Below are 19,007 nucleotides of genomic sequence, written 5' to 3' on the forward strand. Positions count from 1 at the left end.
CCCTAGTAATACCTAATATGTACCCACATATACCTTTGTACATACCTACATGCTTGAAGATATTTTAAAAGCTTTGTGCGTGAATCAAAAGATCCTAATTTAAGAAGGGGAATTTTTTCATCATTTTTTCACTGAAACTGAACGCTACATTTTGGACTAATCTCTCTTAATATTCCTTGCTTAATCTCCATACCTGATGACAATCGGAGGGAAGGGTTAGTGAGAACAGGAGAAGAGAAAGCAGTCATAAGTTGAACTTATGTGCTGGAATATAAAAAGCTAGTTATCTCGTAACACCTATAAATGCAGAACGTGCAAAGTGAACCAAATCTCTTTCGAGCGTCTTTTTATATTCCATTTAACGTGATGCAAATGTAAACTGCATACGGGACGTGCACTCTCGAGGTTCAAGGTTTGAAATAAGTTCCAAGAAAAGTTCGGAAATTGTGCTTTGTGCTTTACTTTTATAAGTTAATACTTCTCGTGATGTTAAGTTTGTATTTGTAGTACTCCAGATCCCTATTGTTCCTTGTCACTTCCTCCCCCCTCCTCTGGAAAGTATTCTCCCCCTCCTCTAGAAAAGCATTTCGAAGAAAAAAATTCATTCCGCTTATATTTTTGTTCAACAAAGCTAGGAGGCCCGGGGGCTGTTTTAAAAAATCCAAGTAGATACCCTACCTAAGTATAGGTAATACACAGTCGTTGCTATTATTTGTAGGTAGGCACAGAATAGATATAGGCAACTGGAAAACTGCCAGAACAGACTACGCTTGTCCTATTGTATATTTGTAGGGGTGTTTAACACAATAAACAAACAGTATAGCAAATGAATCTAACTGAAACTACTGCCATCACCTATTCGGAATACCTCATAAACCTCATTCTAGTACCGTTTCAAGAAATTTAAATAAATAATACTACGATTGACCTATTGTATATTTGTAGGGGTGTTTAACACAATAAATAAACAGTATAGCAAATTAATCTAACTGAAACTACTGCCATCACCTATTCGGAATAGGTACCTCATAAACCTCACTCTAGTACCGTTTCAAGAAATTTAAATAAATAATAAAAGCGCTTATAAAAGTAAAATTTATTCAAAGAGCTCTCTACTGCAGTCTGCTATGGTATCGCAGTTAAGTTCTCTATCCTTAAATTTTAGGATTAACTTGAAAATTATTATGCTCAAGTGAAAAGAAGGGTTGTAAGTAATTATTGTTGGGTCTTTCAGCAGGATAATTAGGGAACTAACCAGCCTAGTTACCCATGTAAATTACGCTATTACGTAAAAATATGTAATTATGTACAACAAAATCAAATTTTTCATTTCATGAGCATGGTAGGCAGCTAGGTAGTGTAGTTATGCACACTTTATGTTTGCAGTCTGCTATGGTATCGCAGTTAAGTTCTCTATCCTTAAATTTTAGGATTAACTTGAAAATTATTATGCTCAAGTGAAAAGAAGAGAAGGAAGAAGAGGGAGTGCAATGATATATTCCCTTAATTTCTTTCCAGCGCTACTGTAGTTCCATGCTCTGTGCAGAGATTGCATTAAGTTAGTTTTATGGTTTATGATGCAACTATTGTACCCTCATGTATATTTTCGCAATATTTATTGCACATTTCCATTTTCCCAGGTCCAATTAAGTTGAGAATCGATATATCATTCTATTCCATCTGTTTGAAGGTAACAATAATGTTCGGGGGAAAGTTTTATGCAAAATTGGAAGCAATGGAGCATGCATACATTTGAGGGAATCTCAATAAAATGTGAACATCCAATCTCGTTTATCTGAACCAACAGAATAAACTATACCAAGCATCAGGGTACGATATGATGTTGAGATGTTTTATTATTAGACGGTGTGCGGGGTTTCATGATATAGGATAAAATATATTCTTGTAGGGATAGAGGTTCTATCTGTTTGAAGGTAACAATAATGTTCGAGGGAAAGGTTCATGCAAAATTGGAAGCAATAGAGCTTGCATACATTTGAGGGAATCTCAATAAAATGTGAACATCCAATCTCGTTTATCTGAACCAACAGAATAAACTATACCAAGCATCAAGGTACGATATGATGTTGAGATGTTTTATTATTAGACGGTATGCGGGGTTTCATGATATAGGATAAAATATATTCTTGTTTGTAGGGATGGAAAGAACTTAAAGAGCACTGTGCCCCGTGCTTTCTACAGAGTTGTGTTTTAATTTGAAAACTTAACCCAAAGGTTACATGAAATGAGATTCAAATAAGTATATTAGATTGAGAGATAAAATCTCGTGACTTACACATAACGTTGAGGATGGTCTTAGCGGTGTTGCTGCCGTGTCTGTTGGTTGCCGTACAGATATAGTTGCCTGCATGCTTAAGATCCAAGTAGGTGAGAGATATGTACGAGGAACTTTATGTACAGAGGTCAAAGAGACTTGAGGTATAAACGAGGGTAGTTCTAAGACGTTATTCTCTGGGCCAATGTTTCGAGTCAAACTTCAGCCCGTTAAACAGTTTTCATTTCCTCATCTTGTTAACTAAACGAGGGATAGAGATACCAAGGAAAAGAGCATCTTTCTTCAGTACCAAGAGAGGTTACATGAAATACACGGAGCGCCAATGGCGATAGACCCAAAGGTTACATGAAATGAGATTCAAATAAGTATATTAGATTGAGAGATAAAATCTTGTGACTTACACATAACGTTGAGGATGGTCTTAGCGGTGTTGCTGCCGTGTCTGTTGGTTGCCGTACAGATATAGTTGCCTGCATGCTTTTGAAAACTTTCAGTTCCTTTACATTTCATTTTTTAAAATGCTTTTCTTCTTTCGTATAAATAAAATAAAAGAAAATAAAACAAAGTTCTTAGTTTTTTCAACATTATTCTCAGTAAACATGTACAGGAAATTCAGAGTGATATATTGGAACATTCAGAATCAAAAAACAGAATTTTATGTTCACAGTTTTTTTTTACTAGTTCGGCAAAGTAGGTAAGTATCCACAGTTGAAATATACTTGTACCCAACTCACAGTTGAGCACTTTTTATTACCATATACATTTAAGTGTGTCATTATTTCAGTTTATTATTATTCCTAAGGCATTGTTATTATTACGTTAACAATGTTGTTGCTATTTCTTCTTCCTTTTCTTGGTTCTATTTGTTGTTTACTGTTTTTATTACCGGCATGGCAGTCTGCATGCTTTCTACTGATGGGTACGTTCAGTGAGAGACTGTTGGTCTTAGAGAGCGTATTGTTAGGATCATCCTCCTTGGCCCAACTATATCCAGGTTCGGGGAAAGCTTTGGCACTACACACGATCTTCTCCGGCATATTCTTCTCAATGACATTGACTATCTCTTTGCTGACACGCAGTCCATCGGGTGGATCTGGAAAATAAAGTTATAACAAGTTTCAACAAATTCGAATTTTTGGAATAAAAGTTATGACAAATTTTAAAATCAAGTTCAAACCTTTAGAATAAAAGTTCAAATTTTTAGATGATGTTTTTCAAGTTGCAAATCTATGCATTGTCGGTACCCAAATAGGTGGTGCTGTTGACTTTTTTCGGCCCCAAATAGGCTTGTTGAGGTAAAAAAAACTCCGTCACTTAGGGATGGATAGCGGACACTCGAGGAACGTTCTGTTATACGACTGAGAACGTTAGCAGCCACTCACCCTCAGAAGATTCTTTTTCTCGGTTGCCACTTGAGGGTTGTTAAAAAATACGGGCTTCCTTAAAGACCTTAACAGTTCAACAGTGAAGTTATATCACTTACAGATCCGGTGTTGGGTACCTAATTTCATACTATACCCCAATTCGCACGGACTCAATGTACAAACAGAAAGAATTTCCCAAAAACATTGCTTCCACTTACATTCAACTCCAAACTGGGTGGTTGATTTGACACCTTGGCCCACTTCATTTGAAGTACTCTGACAGGTATAATTGACGTTGTCCAAAGTGGGATCCAGCTGGCCGTTGGGCCACGCATCCATTTTCAAAATCAATTTAGAATCAAGTTCAAACCTTTAGAATAAAAGTTCGAATTTTTAGATGGTGTTTTTCAAGTTGCAAATCTATGCATTGTCGGTACCCAAATAGGTGGTGATAGTATGCTGTTGACTTTTTTCGGCCCCAAATAGGCTTGTTGAGGCAAAAAAAAAACTCCGTCACTTAGGGATGGATAGCGGACACTCGAGGAACGTTCTGTTATACGACTGAGAACGTTAGCGGCCACTCACCCTCAGAACATTCTTTTTCTCGGCTGCCACTTGAGGGTTGTTAAAAAATACGGGCTTCCTTAAAGACCTTAACAGTTCAACAGTGAAGTTATATCACTTACAGATCCGGTGTTGGGTACCTGATTTCATACCATACCCCCATTCGCACGGACTCATGTACAAACAGAAAGAATTTCTCAAAAACAGTGCTTCCACTTACATTCAACTCCAAACTGGGTGGTTGATTTGACACCTTGGCCCACCTCATTTGAAGTACTCTGACAGGTATAATTGACGTTGTCCAAAGTGGGATCCAGCTGGCCGTTGGGCCACGCATCCATTTTCAAAATCAAGAACGTTAGCGGCCACTCACCCTCAGAAGATTCTTTTTCTCGGTTGCCACTTGAGGGTTGTTAAAAAATACAGGCTTCCTTAAAGACCTTAACAGTTCAACAGTAAAGTTATATCACTTACAGATCCGGTGTTGGGTACCTAATTTCATACTATACCCCAATTCGCACGGACTCATGTACAAACAGAAAGAATTTCCCAAAAACATTGCTTCCACTTACATTCAACTCCAAACTGGGTGGTTGATTTGACACCTTGGCCCACTTCATTGGAAGTACTCTGACAGGTATAATTGACGTTGTCCAAAGTGGGATCCAACTGGCCGTTGGGCCACGCATCCATTTTCAAAATCAGAGTGGACTCGATGGATTCAAAGTCGTTGGTTCTCAAATCCGGTGGATTGTTGGTGACTTCAACCGCGTATCTGAAAAATCCAACAGTTTCACATGTTAGTATTTGCTGTTAGTGTAGATGAATGCTTCTTTTTTAAAGCCCCTAAAAGGAAAGTTGCTATTAGGGAAAAGGTAATAGCCTAGATCCTAGAAGACTGAACGCCCTTGTTTAAAAATTTATAAAACATTTGAATAATATGACAGATGTCTTTGACATCCAGTGTCCATGTTTATTGAGATTTAGAAGTGTGTGTGGATAATGTAGAATTTTTCTCTTGTATATTTTGAATTTTTTCTTCTCTTCGGAGGTTAATTCACTCGACCCCCTCCCCCCTAGAACTTCTCTCTATGTAACAAAGTTGCAGCTTTCAGTTCAAAGAATCACTTTATCCATTATCCAGGGTACTTAATGTTAGAAGTGTGTGACTCCAATAACCAATACATACTCGTAGTGGCCCACGTTTCCGTCACTTCAGTCATCTTACCTTTCATTGATTTCCGGCATTCTGAAGTCCATCTTGCGATAGTTCTTGAGCCATATTTCACATGTTATTATTTGCTGTTAGTGTAGATGAATGCTTCTTTTTAAAGCCCCTAAAAGGAAAGTTGCTATTAAGGAAAAGGTAATAGCCTAGATCCTAGAAGACTGAACGCTCTTGTTTAAAAATTTATAAAACATTTGAATAATATGACAGTTGACAATGACCCCTGGATGTCTTGTCACCCCTGGATGTCTTTGACATCCAGTGTCCATGTTTATTAAGATTTAGAAGTGTGTGACTCCAATAGCCAATACATACTCGTACGTGGCCCACGTTTCAGTCACTTCAGTCATCTTACCTTTCATTGATTTCCGGCATTCTGAAGTCCATCTTGCGATAGTTCTTGAGCCATGTAAATATTTTTCAAATAAATAAATGAAATTAGGCCTTTCTTCCGGGGACCCAATTAAATATGTATCCATATAAATGGTTATTTGTTGACCAAATGAATTGATCATAAAAAATCATTTTGTTGCAGATCAAATGAAGGAATACGACTCAGGAATAAATACGGAGTGTTATAAATGATTATTTGTTGACCAAATGAATTGATCATAAAAAATCATTTTGTTGCAGATCAAATGAAGGAATACGACTCAGGAATAAATACGGAGTGAAAAGTTGCAGAGTACTACGAAGGACAAATCGGGCCCAAGAACCTGTTCGTAAACCCATCTTTGGACTTCGCAAATAGCATCATCCAATTTTCGACGAATTATGGAATATTTTCTTCTGTAATATTTTCGATGTATCATTTTGTAAACCAATTTCTACATCTTATTTGTAGGTTTATCTTTCTAAACTATAGGTAGGTATGCTATGCGAATACAAAGTAATGCTAGTAATATGTACTACATCACGGCTTTGATTATTGCGAAGTACGAAATTTCACGTCTTTATGGATTACCTACCCCCAAATTTCCACTTACCTGTAACGTCAGGTCTGTGAGTTGAGAAGAACGCCCGTGTAATGCGATGGACGTTTAATGAATTGAGGAGGTGCTGTAAGGAAAAATGAGACGATTTAGATTCGAACTTGTGAGGTTCTGACCTTGTGGTAGTTGTTGTAGGGGTGTAATTGCACCAAGGGTGGTTGATGGTCTCTAGCCAAGGTGATCGAGCACCCAATTTTTCGCTCACAAAAACTCACATAACTTGGTGAAGTAAAAAAAAAAACTTTTTATTTTTATTTTAACGCACCATAATAAATTAAAATAAAAATAAAAAGTTTTTTTTTATGAAAAATGTACAAAAATTCTGCATCAATTCAGCCGAAGTCCTGAATAAGTCAACTTGAGCACTGAGCAAGGTCTTTTGTTGTAAGCACTATGTAGGTACTAGGTACTATGTTATTAAACCCATGAAAAACACGAGACCTTATTTTGACTGCTGGGTTAAAGGGACTTTTAAGTCTCATTCCAGCAGGTGTTATAAACCCATGAAAAACACGAGACCTTATTTTGACTGCTGGGTTAAAGGGACTTTTAAGTCTCATTCCAGCAGGTTAAACAAGGTATATTCTATTCTATTCTTCCATCCAGTTTTTCAATTTGTAAGTTCGCCTGCATTATCCTTATACTATCCAACTTACCATATACGTCGATATATTTGGTGTCCGGTAGACCTTCGCCGCCAGCGTTCACAGCCTGGCACGTGAAGTTCGCCTTGGTTTCCAACGTCACCGAATGTATAATCCACACCGGCCCCTTCTCCTGAGGGATCAGCTGGTTACCCCTGTACCAGTGGAACTCTGTAGAGGAAGGCAGACCATTGCGAGCTACGGAGCAGGTTAGGGTCACCATGCCACCTTTGACGACACGGGATGGCTCGTACTCCAGCTTGGCAGCCCCGGGCGGATCTGAAAATGAGAATATTAAGAAATGGCTCGCGTTACGTTCGTTCTCGGAACGGCTGGCTTTCTCCTATCCTTCCTCCTTCTCTCTTCGATTTCGGGACGATAAAACCTTAGCAGTTACAGTTCCCTCTATCAAACCTCTTAAAAAAGGTACAGTAACAATAAATAAATAAAAAGTACCTTCTTCTCCTATATCATTTGCTGAATTACAAAAAAAAGTTCATCCTTGAGTTTTTTTTTAATGGCAAAAATCGATACTCACAATAGACTATCAGTTCTGCGTCAGGTGACCGTTCTCCCCAGCCAGCAGCATTTTTCCCCTCGCACGAGTAGTTGCCTATGAAGCCTCGTGTTACCCGTTCCAAGATCAACTTGTTAATGACCAGATTGTTATCACAGAACGTCGAGTTGGGACTGCAGTCCGGGATCTCCTTGAGAAACTTGCCGTCCAAGTACCTGAAGGAGAAAACGAAATTAAATTAAATTAGAACTTGGTTAAAAAAAAAAAAATCATGTCAATATCTAAAAGGGGAAAAATTGAGTAATATGAAGCTAAAAAAGGTTCGTTCTTGCAACGGCTGTCTCATCATGTCAATATCTAAAAGGGGAAAAATTGAGTAATATGAAGCTAAAAAAGGTTCGTTCTTGCAACGGCTGTCTCCTATTTTATCCTCCTTTTCTCTTCGATTTCGGAACAATAAGACCTCTTGGGGGGGAAAAAAAATCGGGCCAAAGTAGGTACTGAGGACTTTTCTCAAAGGAAGCTTTCACCTTTCTCCCCAAAAACTGCATGAAAAAAATGTTTCGCTTTTTTTATTATTATTTTTTTAAGCCCCTTTGTGTAAGGTACGAAAATAAGACACTCTAACTTACCAGCGAACCGTTTCCAATTTCATGGGGTTCCCAGACTCGAAAAGTTCTTTCTTGCAATGGCTGTCTCCTATTTTATCCTCCTTTTCTCTTCGATTTCGGAACAATAAGACCTCTTGGGGGGAAAAAAATCGGGTCAAAGTACTGAGGACTTTTCTCAAAGGAAGCTTTTTCACCTTTCTCCCCAAAAACTGCATGAAAACAATGTTTCGCTTTTTTTTATTATTATTATTTTTTAAGCCCCTTTATGTAAGGTACGAAAATAAGACACTCTAACTTACCAGCGAACCGTTTCCAATTTCATGGGGTTCCCAGACTCGACATCGCACAGTAAGGTGGCATTCAATTCATCAATCTCCTTGATAGGTTTGATCGGATGAATGCGCAGACGAACGGTCGGTTTGACTGCGGAGCAGAAGCGGGAGAAATTTGCAAAATATGAAATATGCAGTCGGCAAAATTACCTGAAGCTCTTTTCAAAAGTAGGTACGAGGAGCCAGGTGGTAAGTAACCAAAAAGTCCCGAAGGATGAATACAACGGCATAGGTATTAAATAAAGGGGCATATAGGTATCGAAAAAAAATTACCACCCAAGGGAAGCAATACATATTTTCTCTTTTCAGGAGGCAACAGGCCAAGGAGAAAAGAGAGTTTGGGCATAGGTATTAAATAAAGGGGCATATACTCGTAGGTATCGAAAAAAAATTACCACCCAAGGGAAGCAATACATATTTTCTCTTTTCAGGAGGCAACAGGCCAAGGAGAAAAGAGAGTTTACCCATCAGGCGTAAGTTGTGTTATAATTTGTATAAATGCCGTGTAATTATTTGAGTATGCAATATGCCATGAAATATTCATTGGTGCCATTAGTGGAGATGACTGATTTACTTATACAGGTAAAATGGACGTCTGTAAGATAATGTTTGCCAGCTTAGTTAGCTTGGTTTATTGTAAGCGCTTGGCCGCGGGTTATATGCAGGACAATTTCATGTGAGAAGTAGGCGCTAAGCAGCAAAGAGTAAAGATATACATTCTGACAGATTCTGTTCCAAGAACAAAATACAAACAGCCTTTTGCTAACATTGGAAAGCTATTCAATTGAACTTTTTAATGATCATCATAAATATTTGAGTACAATACATAGAACAACGTTAATACGAGAAATGAAAACTGAACGGTAGAGAGAAATTTTGAAAAGAAAAAAATCAAAACTCGTGAACAGATGGAAACGTTTGCTCAAGGGTTTCCTGGAAAGCCGCGGGTTTGATTCCCGCCCGAGGTGGATTTTATTCTGAACAGATAATGTTCGTTCTCGGAACGGCTGGCTTTCTCCTATCATGTCTTCCTTCTCTCTTCGATTTCGAGACGATAAGGCCTTAGCAGTTACAATTCCCTCTATCAAACCTCTTTTGTACTTTTTTCTTCTTAAAATAAAGTAGGTATGCACATTAAGTAAAAACTTTTTACTTTCTATTTTAAGTACTTACAATAGACAGAGATGGGGACTACATTGAGGGACATGGAAGAGTTGACCTGGTTGGCCAATTCACAGCTATAGTTCCCATTGTCATCTCGAGTAGAGTTCTTGATGGTTAACGTGGTCTGATCTATGGTACCACCTTCGTAATGGTCTTTATTGATGTCAACTAACCGGCCATCTTGTAACCTGTGGACAGAAGAAATAAATAAATTCGGATTAATTCGGACTTAAAACAAGAGAAGGAAGTAGTGATGTAAATTTGTAATGATGAAACAAAGAAGGTACTTACTACTTAAACGTTACATCAATATTTTAGACAAGTAAAATAATTATTGTACCTATGCTTATTGATGTCAACTAGCCGGCCATCTTGTAACCTGTGGACAGAAATAAATAAATTCGGATTAATTCGGACTTAAAACAAGAGAAGGAAGAAGTGATGAAAATTTGTAATGATGAAACAAAGAAGGTACTTACTACTTAAACGTTACATCAATATTTTAGACAAGTAAAATAATTATTGTACCTATGAAACAAGAGAATTGATGAAAATTTGTAATGATGAAATAAAGAAAGTAGAACTTTATAGATATGTACTTACTACTTTAACGTTACATCAATATTTTAGACAAGTAAAATAATTATTGTACCTATGTAGGTAATAATAATTGGATTTTTAATTACGTTTAGGGTAGGAGTTGTAAGTAATTATTGTTGGGTCTTTCAGCAGGATAATTAGGGAACTACCCAGCCTAGTTACCCATGTAAATTACGCTATTACGTAAAAATATGTAATTATGTACAACAAAATCAAATTTTTCATTTCACGAGCATGGTAGGCAGCTAGGTAGTGTAGTTATGCACACTTTATGTTTTGCTTTTTCCAAATTGGCCAACTTAATTTTACATGGTTCACATGCAACTGTAATAAAATGCAGCCTTTACCAACATGTTCATACAGCCAATGGAACAATTGTGAGACCTGTTCAAAGACTATACCTCCTTGAGTCTGACCCGTCATATGAAACAGGAAATGAGCCAGATTTTAACCTGGCATCAGACATGCAGCCTGCAGAGATGTCAGATGTTCAACAGCAACTCCAGGGGACACCAGACCTGCAGTCTGATGATGATAGTAATGATGATGAGTTTTCGACTAGTAAAACTGCAGACCCACAATCAGGCAGAAATTTGGATCGTCCGTCAAGTCCATCAGTTGTTAATCACCCAATTGTAGATCCTGAACCTGACGAGACAATCCCAATTCCACAGTATCATTTGAATCGTCGAGGACGTATGATTAGAAAGCCAAGCCGCTTTCTCTGATTTGATTTATGTACCTATTGTAAGTCTGTCCTATTATAATTTTCTAGATAAAACTTGGTAACTTTTGGAAAATTATTTTAAAAGGGGGTCAATCATTTGTATTTTGATATTTGTACATACATTCAAATTGAAATTAACTTGGTTTATTTGTCACATTTGACATCATTGTCATGGATTAGCATTTTTGTTGTACTTAGTTTAATATCTTTATATAACTTGTGTCTAGTATCTACTTGAATTCGCTTTTAAAATAATACTTTGATTATTCATGATACTATTAGGTTGTATGTGACATTTGCATTTTTAACTTGTTACTTGTTTCTTGGTAAATACTACCTTTATATTTCTCAGAAGGTGAAATTTTGTATTTTTTATTTTCCTTTTTGGGGATAACTTTTGATTGACATGTCCTATTTTATTGATCAGATTTTTTATAAATAGTTCAGAATTTTTTTTTGTCTTTTGATATATAACTTGTTAGAATAAGTTTATATTTACCCCTTTTTTGAATTTTTTTGTGTATTGAAAATATTAATTCCTGTTAGTCATAACATTTTCGGTGGGAGTGTTGCGAGAATCTTAATTTGAATTTTTCCGCTGCTGAAAATATTGTCACTTGTTGTACATGGGTAGAAGATGCGAATTTGGTTTCATGCATCCAAAGAGAAGTCATAAAAGAAGAGAGATATAAATTGTTGCTCGTTTGATTTTCTCCGTCGTAGAAAAATGGTTTGATTTCAGAATTTGAGCTGAAAGAAGAAAATTGTAATAAGAAAGGAAAAGCCTCGGGAAAAGTAGGGAAATAGAAAGAAATAAATGTTAAAGGTAGTTTCCTCTTTCCACATAGTTTCATCTTGTTAACTAAACGAGGTCCTTGAGGAAGTACCAAGAGGAAAGAACTTAAAGAGCACTGTGCCCCGTGCTTTCTACAGAGTTGTGTTTTAATTTGAAAACTTTCAGTTCCTTTACATTTCATTTTTTAAAATGCTTTTCTTCTTTCGTATAAATAAAATAAAAGAAAATAAAACAAAGTTCTTAGTTTTTTCAACATTATTCTCAGTAAACATGTACAGGAAATTCAGAGTGATATATTGGAACATTCAGAATCAAAAAACAGAATTTTATGTTCACAGTTTTTTTTTACTAGTTCGGCAAAGTAGGTAAGTATCCACAGTTGAAATATACTTGTACCCAACTCACAGTTGAGCACTTTTTATTACCATATACATTTAAGTGTGTCATTATTTCAGTTTATTATTATTCCTAAGGCATTGTTATTATTACGTTAACAATGTTGTTGCTATTTCTTCTTCCTTTTCTTGGTTCTATTTGTTGTTTACTGTTTTTATTACCGGCATGGCAGTTTATTTTTCCAGAGCCAATAAAGGTAGGTAGGATACACGATACTGGGGTAAACTTTGAAAGAATTTGCACACCTTTTATGAACTCTTGATCAAGGAGAAAATGTACTGTCTTCCAAGATAAAATGTGCAAAGGAAAGATTCTCGTAAATCATCAGCTTATTAAACTGGTTCTATTCAGGACCTTCGAAACACGAAAACTATGAAAACATCAATATCAGGAGAATTAAAAAAAAAAAGTTCTAGAAAGGGTATTCCACATTCCACACCCACATCTCTGTACCCGGAAATCCAAGATAAAAAGTGCAAAGGAAAGATTCTTGTAAATCATCAGCTTATTAAACTGGTTCTATCCAGGCCCTTCGAAACACGAAAAGTATGAAAACATCAATATCAGGAGAATTAAAAAAAAAAAGTTCTAGAAAGGGTATTCCACATTCCACACCCACATCTCTGTACCCGGAATGTGGCTGGATTTTTCTGAACCCTCATGTTTGCAAATGTGGGAAAGTTTTGTACAAAGTCGTAAACCTGCTGCGTCATACTCACACAAACAGCAGAAAAACCCCCGTCAACCTAGCCCTAGATATTTTATAATACAAATTTAAATGTTGGGTACCCGGAATGTGGCTGGATTTTTCTGAACCCTCATGTTTGCAAATGTGGGAAAGTTTTGTACAAAGTCGTAAACCTGCTGCGTCATACTCACACAAACAGCAGAAAAACCCCCGTCAACCTAGCCCTAGATATTTTATAATACAAATTTAAATGTTGGCAATTCCGCACAGGTGTAAAAGCACTTTGAAAATTATGATGATGGAAATTACAAGGCCTTTTCAACGCTGAGGGGTCATTTGATACGAGTATGTAAACATAGTTAGAGGAGACTCTGCAGAATGTAGGCTTGAAGAGCACTAGGGATGATGTGATTAACAGAATAAAACCACCCTCAACGTTGATGAGTTAATATCATAATTATGCTATACTAGCAGAATACCTATCATTTCATATTCCCCACGCTCCTTCCGAGATTGGAAACTCGGTCTATAATGGATATCTGCATGGATGACTTACCTGACCTACTGACTACACAGGTCCATAATTACCTATTTTAAATTAAAATGATTATACTGGAATAGGAATACCAACCAATATTGCTAACTAAAATACCAATTCGAATTTTGTATAATTCATACATAGATAAGTACCTAGGTACTCTCTGAATTTTTTTTTACTTTCTATTACTACAGTATAGCGGAGCTATACTAGTAATGAAAGTATTGCAATCGGTCCAAATTTTCAAAATCGGGAAATGGTACGTCCTAGCATTATGTATAGTGACTGTGGCACTAACTTTACCGGTTTTGACAATCTGTGTGCACAACTTGACTGGGACATGATCGCAAACTACAGTTCGGCTAGAAGAATAGAGTGGCGCTTCAACCCTCCTACAGCACCATGGTGGGGGGGGTGGTGGGAGCGATTGACCGGTTTGATGAAGAATCTGTTGCGTCGTGTTCTTGGACGTACCTCAGTAAACTATGTAGAGCTCCAGACACTGTTGTGTGAAGTAGAATCAGTGATAAATGCACGCCCCTTGACATACGTCTCCAACAATGCAACAGATTTGTCCTGTATAACACCCAGTATGTTCCTACATGACTTGGAGGACACCGGAGTCCCCGAATATGACTTCATTACTTCATCTGACTTGAGCAAGAAATTGAAGCATTCGCAACAAGTAAAGAAACAACTACACAAGAGATTTGTAGCTGAATATCTTGGTCAGCTGCAGTTCAAGGACGCGACTGTAACAATTTGGTAAAAATCGGATAGTCACCCATCCTGATATTAACCAAAGTCATTGTTGCTTGGAAAATGAATTATGCAGGACAATTTCATGTGAGAAGTAGGCGCTAAGCAGTAAAGATATACATTCTGATAGATTCTGTTCCAAGAACAAAATACAAACAGCCTTTTGCTAACATTGGAAAGCTATTCAATTGAACTTTTTAATGATCATCATAAATACTTGAGTACAATACATAGAACAACGTTAATACGAGAAATCAAAACTGAACGGTAGAGAGAAATTTTGAAAAGAAAAAAATCAAAACTCGTGAACAGATGGAAACGTTTGCTCAAGGGTTTCCTGGAAAATTAAAACAAAACTTCCCTACGAAGTACAAATCTTGAGTACTAACATACGCATGGTTAACAGCCCAAGAACCTACTGAGTCCAAGCTTAGCAAGTAGGGATACCTATATGTATGCACATTGCACATACCTAATACCTACTTATCGCTTTCTCAAGTAGGTACACGAGTAGGTTAAGCTATCAAAGTGGACATACATGCAGAAAACATTAATCCCAGCAACATGAACATAATGTTGCACATGAGAAGAAAATGTTAATGTAAACAACATTATTTTGCGTTTCCATGCACACGAGTAATTCTTTGAAAGCTCTCGAGAAAAAGTCTTTGATGAAGAAAGAAATACTTTGTAAAATTATACAAATTAATATAACGTTGTTCAAGTCAAGACAGGTGTGTTTATGAAGAAAATGGTGCTTGAAATCTTTAAACGAATAGAATCTTTTATACGTTTCGTTTTATGCTGAGCTCTGCTGAGATGAATCAAACAAATAATTCAAATAAATCGGTGCCAATTCTATGTGATGGATTCTGGCTGAATCAGAGTCCACAGGCAAATGTATCATGGTTGTTGGGAGTTTTACTTTTTTAACTCCTATAGCTTTGACAGTCTCTAAGTAGATTCATAGACATATTCTAAATATGACATTGCATTCCGATATAAATTAATATTTATTAGAGTGTGCCAACATTGAATTATAATGTTATATACACTACTCTCTGAAATTAAAGGTCATTAAAGAATGGTCCTTACAAAATCTTTGTCTCCTCTTGAACACAGGAGTCCGGAAGAAATATCAAAAGGAACTATTAGGGAGACGATACTTTCCTATGGACCTTATATTAAAGTCTGGGTTTGGAGGAGTGAAAAGCTCGGTGCACCCATCAAGGATTTGGAAAGTAATAACTAGGGGTTACAATGTACATATCGTACTGTACTAAATAGATAGGGCTAGGGGGTACAATGTACTTCGTACTAAATAGTCCTTCTTGATGCACCGGTACCGTATGTCATAAACATGGGTCATAAATGTTCGTACTAAATATGTAGCTAGGGCTAGGGGGTACAATGTACTTCGTACTAAATAGTCCTTCTTGATGCACCGGTACCGTATGTCATAAACATGGGTCATAAATGTTAGTACTAAATAGATAGGGCTGGGGGGTACAATGTACTTCGTACTAAATAGCCCGAGTCCTTCTTGATGCACCGGTACCGTATGTCATAAACATGGGTCATAAATGTTTAGCATCACCCTCTTGTATAGTGACCCTTGCAGAGGTAGAAGTAGTGAGGATACTAGGGTAGAATCAGTGAGGATACCTGCTAGGGACTAGGGTACATATACTATTACAGTGGTTGCCAAGCTGGAATAAATTAGTCTCAAAAAGGAGAACATCATTGAACTCTAGGATTAATGTCTGGTGTCTACCAAGATGATTGATTAGTACTGGAGTGGTTTGGAGGGCCATTGATTTGACTCGAGTTCTTTAACAGCAATTATGATAATACTTGTAATAGGCTATGAAATCGTTAATTCTTAGAACCTTACTTTGGTAGTATTGCTTTGTGGATACCATCAACCTGACTCCTGAGAGACTAGCTAGAAAGAGTGAGAGTAATGTCGCATTTTCCTTTCGAAAGCTCAGACGATTTCCCTCTCTTCTGATCTGATGTTTATTTCACCTCTTTTGGTGTAATAGTGGTATTACCTGTACTAAACCATTGAAAATCCAAAAGATGACCCGCCATCTTGAAGAGGGGAAATCGTTTCCGTTTTCGAAAGGAATATATGTAGGTACGTGTTAAGTACCTATACTTCCAAAGTTAATTTTTGGGGGATAAATAAAATTTATAACACCAAAGATCAAACAAACCAGAAAAACATCCTGCAAAAAGCTCACAAGTTTTTTAACAGCAATTATGATAAAAACTTCTCTCGGGTCCCCGCCACATCCCACAATCTTACGTCAAAAACCGCGTGAAGAAAGAGGGTTATAATTATTGCCTCTCTCAAAGTCTTCCCCAAATATTTCTGGGCAAAAGAATAATTATCTTTTTTTTTTTTCTCGAGAACGAGAGAAAATTTTGTTTTTGCTTAAGGACTTGAAAATTAACTTGGCTTGTTTTCCTCTTCCTTAAGGGCAATTTTTGGAGTTCTTATTTATAATGCTCATTATTATCAAAAAATATGTCGAGCAGTGTTGTTCTCTTTTTGAAGATAATGAGTTGAAATTTTTAGTCAGGCGGTTTTCTTGGTGACGTGCAAAATATTACGGATACTAGATTTCATTAGGTATGTATGTATATCAATTTATAAAAGGTCGTCAAACTAGGTATACACACATCGATATCGTAGGTATCTTCGGATCACCAAAAAAGATTTCGTTCATTAGGTATGCAATGTATATCAATTTATAAAAGGTCGTCAAACTAGGTATACACACATCGATATCGTAGGTATCTTCGGATCACCAAAAAAGATTTCGTGAAGCTCGCGAAATTCATTCTTTGGAGATCACGAAATTCATTCTTCATATCTCTTGTACTAAATACATAAACATATTAACACAGTATGCATATACAACATACATATAGACAACTTACACGAGTACAATTTTCTTACGTTCTAGGGAAACAATCTCAGGTTGGTCGTGTCAAACGCTTACAACAAACCGTCCTTGAGGAAGTACCAAGAGGAAAGAACTTAAAGAGCACTGTGCCCCGTGCTTTCTACAGAGTTGTGTTTTAATTTGAAAACTTGTGTGCATTGCACACTTTATGTTTTGCTTTTTCCAAATTGGCCAACTTAATTTTACATGGTTCACATGCAACTGTAATAAAATGCAGCCTTTACCAACAAAAAACAAAGAAAAACTCAAAGGTGAAGGAAAACATGGGAAAAAATTGGAGCACAGGAGAAGAAAATAGTTTTCCAGTTAACATTTCGCTATGCGGATTTCCATTTCACAAAGCTTTCTCGCATTTGTAAAGAAAAACAAAACTTTCCTACGAAGTACAAATCTTGAGTACTAACATACGCATGGTTAACAGCCCAAGTATCTACTGAGTCCAAGCTTAGCAAGTAGGGATACCTATATTTGTATGCACATTGCACATACCTACCTACTTATCGCTTTCCCAAGTAGGTACACGAGTAGGTTAAGCTATCAAAGTGGACATACATGCAGAAAACATTAATCCCAGCAACATGAACATAATGTTGCACATTTGTAAAGACAAAATTAATTATGTGCGGGGTTTCCTCTTGAAGATCCAAGTAGGTGAGCGATATGTACGAGGAACTTTATGTACAGAGGTCAAAGAGACTTGAGGTATAAACGAGGGTAGTTCTAAGACGGTATTCTCTGGGCCAATGTTTCGAGTCAAACTTCAGCCCGTTAAACAGTTTTCATTTCCTCATCTTGTTAACTAAACGAGGTCTGTTGCGAGAATCTTAATTTGAATTTTTCCGCTGCTGAAAATACTGTCACTTGTTGTACATGGGTAGAAGATGCGAATTTGGTTTCATGCATCCAAAGAGAAGTCATAAAAGAAGAGAGATATAAATTGTTGCTCGTTTGATTTTCTCCGTCGTAGAAAAATGGTTTGATTTCAGAATTTGAGAATTTGAGCTGAAAGAAGAAAATTGTAATAAGAAAGGAAAAGCCTCGGGAAAAGTAGGGAAATAGAAAGAAATAAAGTGTTAAAGGTAGTTTCCTCTTTCCACATAGTTTGTACGAGATTTTCTGTGTATTTTACAATTGTTGCGAGAATCTTAATTTGAATTTTTCCGCTGCTGAAAATACTGTCACTTGTTGTACATGGGTAGAAGATGCGAATTTGGTTTCATTGCGATGCCACCCAAAACTACACTCAAGGTTGTCTCAGTAGAAAGCAGAACTCCAGGGACTCTATAAGAGACCCCCAAGTATTCAAACCCGAAACAAAAGAAGGAAAGAGTGTCGGTGCATTTCACAAGACAAACGCCCTATAGAACTGAAGAAGCTTTTGAAAACGAAAGAAAAAAAGCTATGTTGATAGCAATGCAAACAAGACCATTGAAACGACCCACAGGAATTCGTTCCAATCTGCCTTCTTCTCGTATATCTGTACGTTTTCAAATCCTGTTTGCATTATTCTTTTTCTTATGAAAAGTGTATGATCTAATTAACCTCTGCAACTGAAGCTTTCACCGACATTAACACAGAAAACTTGAATAAGCCAAGATGTCGTCTTTTGTGTTTGCAATTAGCTTTGGGTTTTCACTGCTCAAGTCCTCAAGTGTGTAAAGGTCATCGTGGGAGGGAAAGAGGCGTGTCTGGTGTAACCTAGGTTGGAATCTCAGGTCCTGCTTATGTACTTTCCAGGGTACCAGTAGTTACACAGTGCTGTGTCAATACATGACGTATCTTTCAAGAAGTCATTCTTCATTCTATTCCAGTAAGG

The 19,007-nt window shown here is 36.9% G+C and overlaps 1 protein-coding gene across 1 annotated transcript in view; it reads right to left on the bottom strand.

Annotated features, from left to right (window-relative positions):
* The window catches only part of LOC103513120, a gene marked incomplete at its 5' end in the record, with an annotated part of 72,440 nt that overhangs the window by 16,962 nt on the left and 36,471 nt on the right, over positions 1–19,007 (bottom strand). Inside the window, 9 exons of the mRNA XM_017445688.2 lie at positions 2,698–2,777; positions 3,206–3,389; positions 4,797–4,999; positions 5,453–5,526; positions 6,450–6,511; positions 7,101–7,367; positions 7,627–7,820; positions 8,516–8,639; positions 9,722–9,900. Coding sequence (XP_017301177.2) covers positions 2,698–2,777; positions 3,206–3,389; positions 4,797–4,999; positions 5,453–5,526; positions 6,450–6,511; positions 7,101–7,367; positions 7,627–7,820; positions 8,516–8,639; positions 9,722–9,900 — 1,367 coding nt within the window. The remainder of the gene's footprint in view (positions 1–2,697; positions 2,778–3,205; positions 3,390–4,796; positions 5,000–5,452; positions 5,527–6,449; positions 6,512–7,100; positions 7,368–7,626; positions 7,821–8,515; positions 8,640–9,721; positions 9,901–19,007) is intronic.

The sequence above is a fragment of the Diaphorina citri genome, unplaced genomic scaffold, assembly GCF_000475195.1.
Source record: "Diaphorina citri unplaced genomic scaffold, Diaci psyllid genome assembly version 1.1 scaffold927, whole genome shotgun sequence".
NCBI lineage: Eukaryota > Metazoa > Arthropoda > Insecta > Hemiptera > Psyllidae > Diaphorina > Diaphorina citri.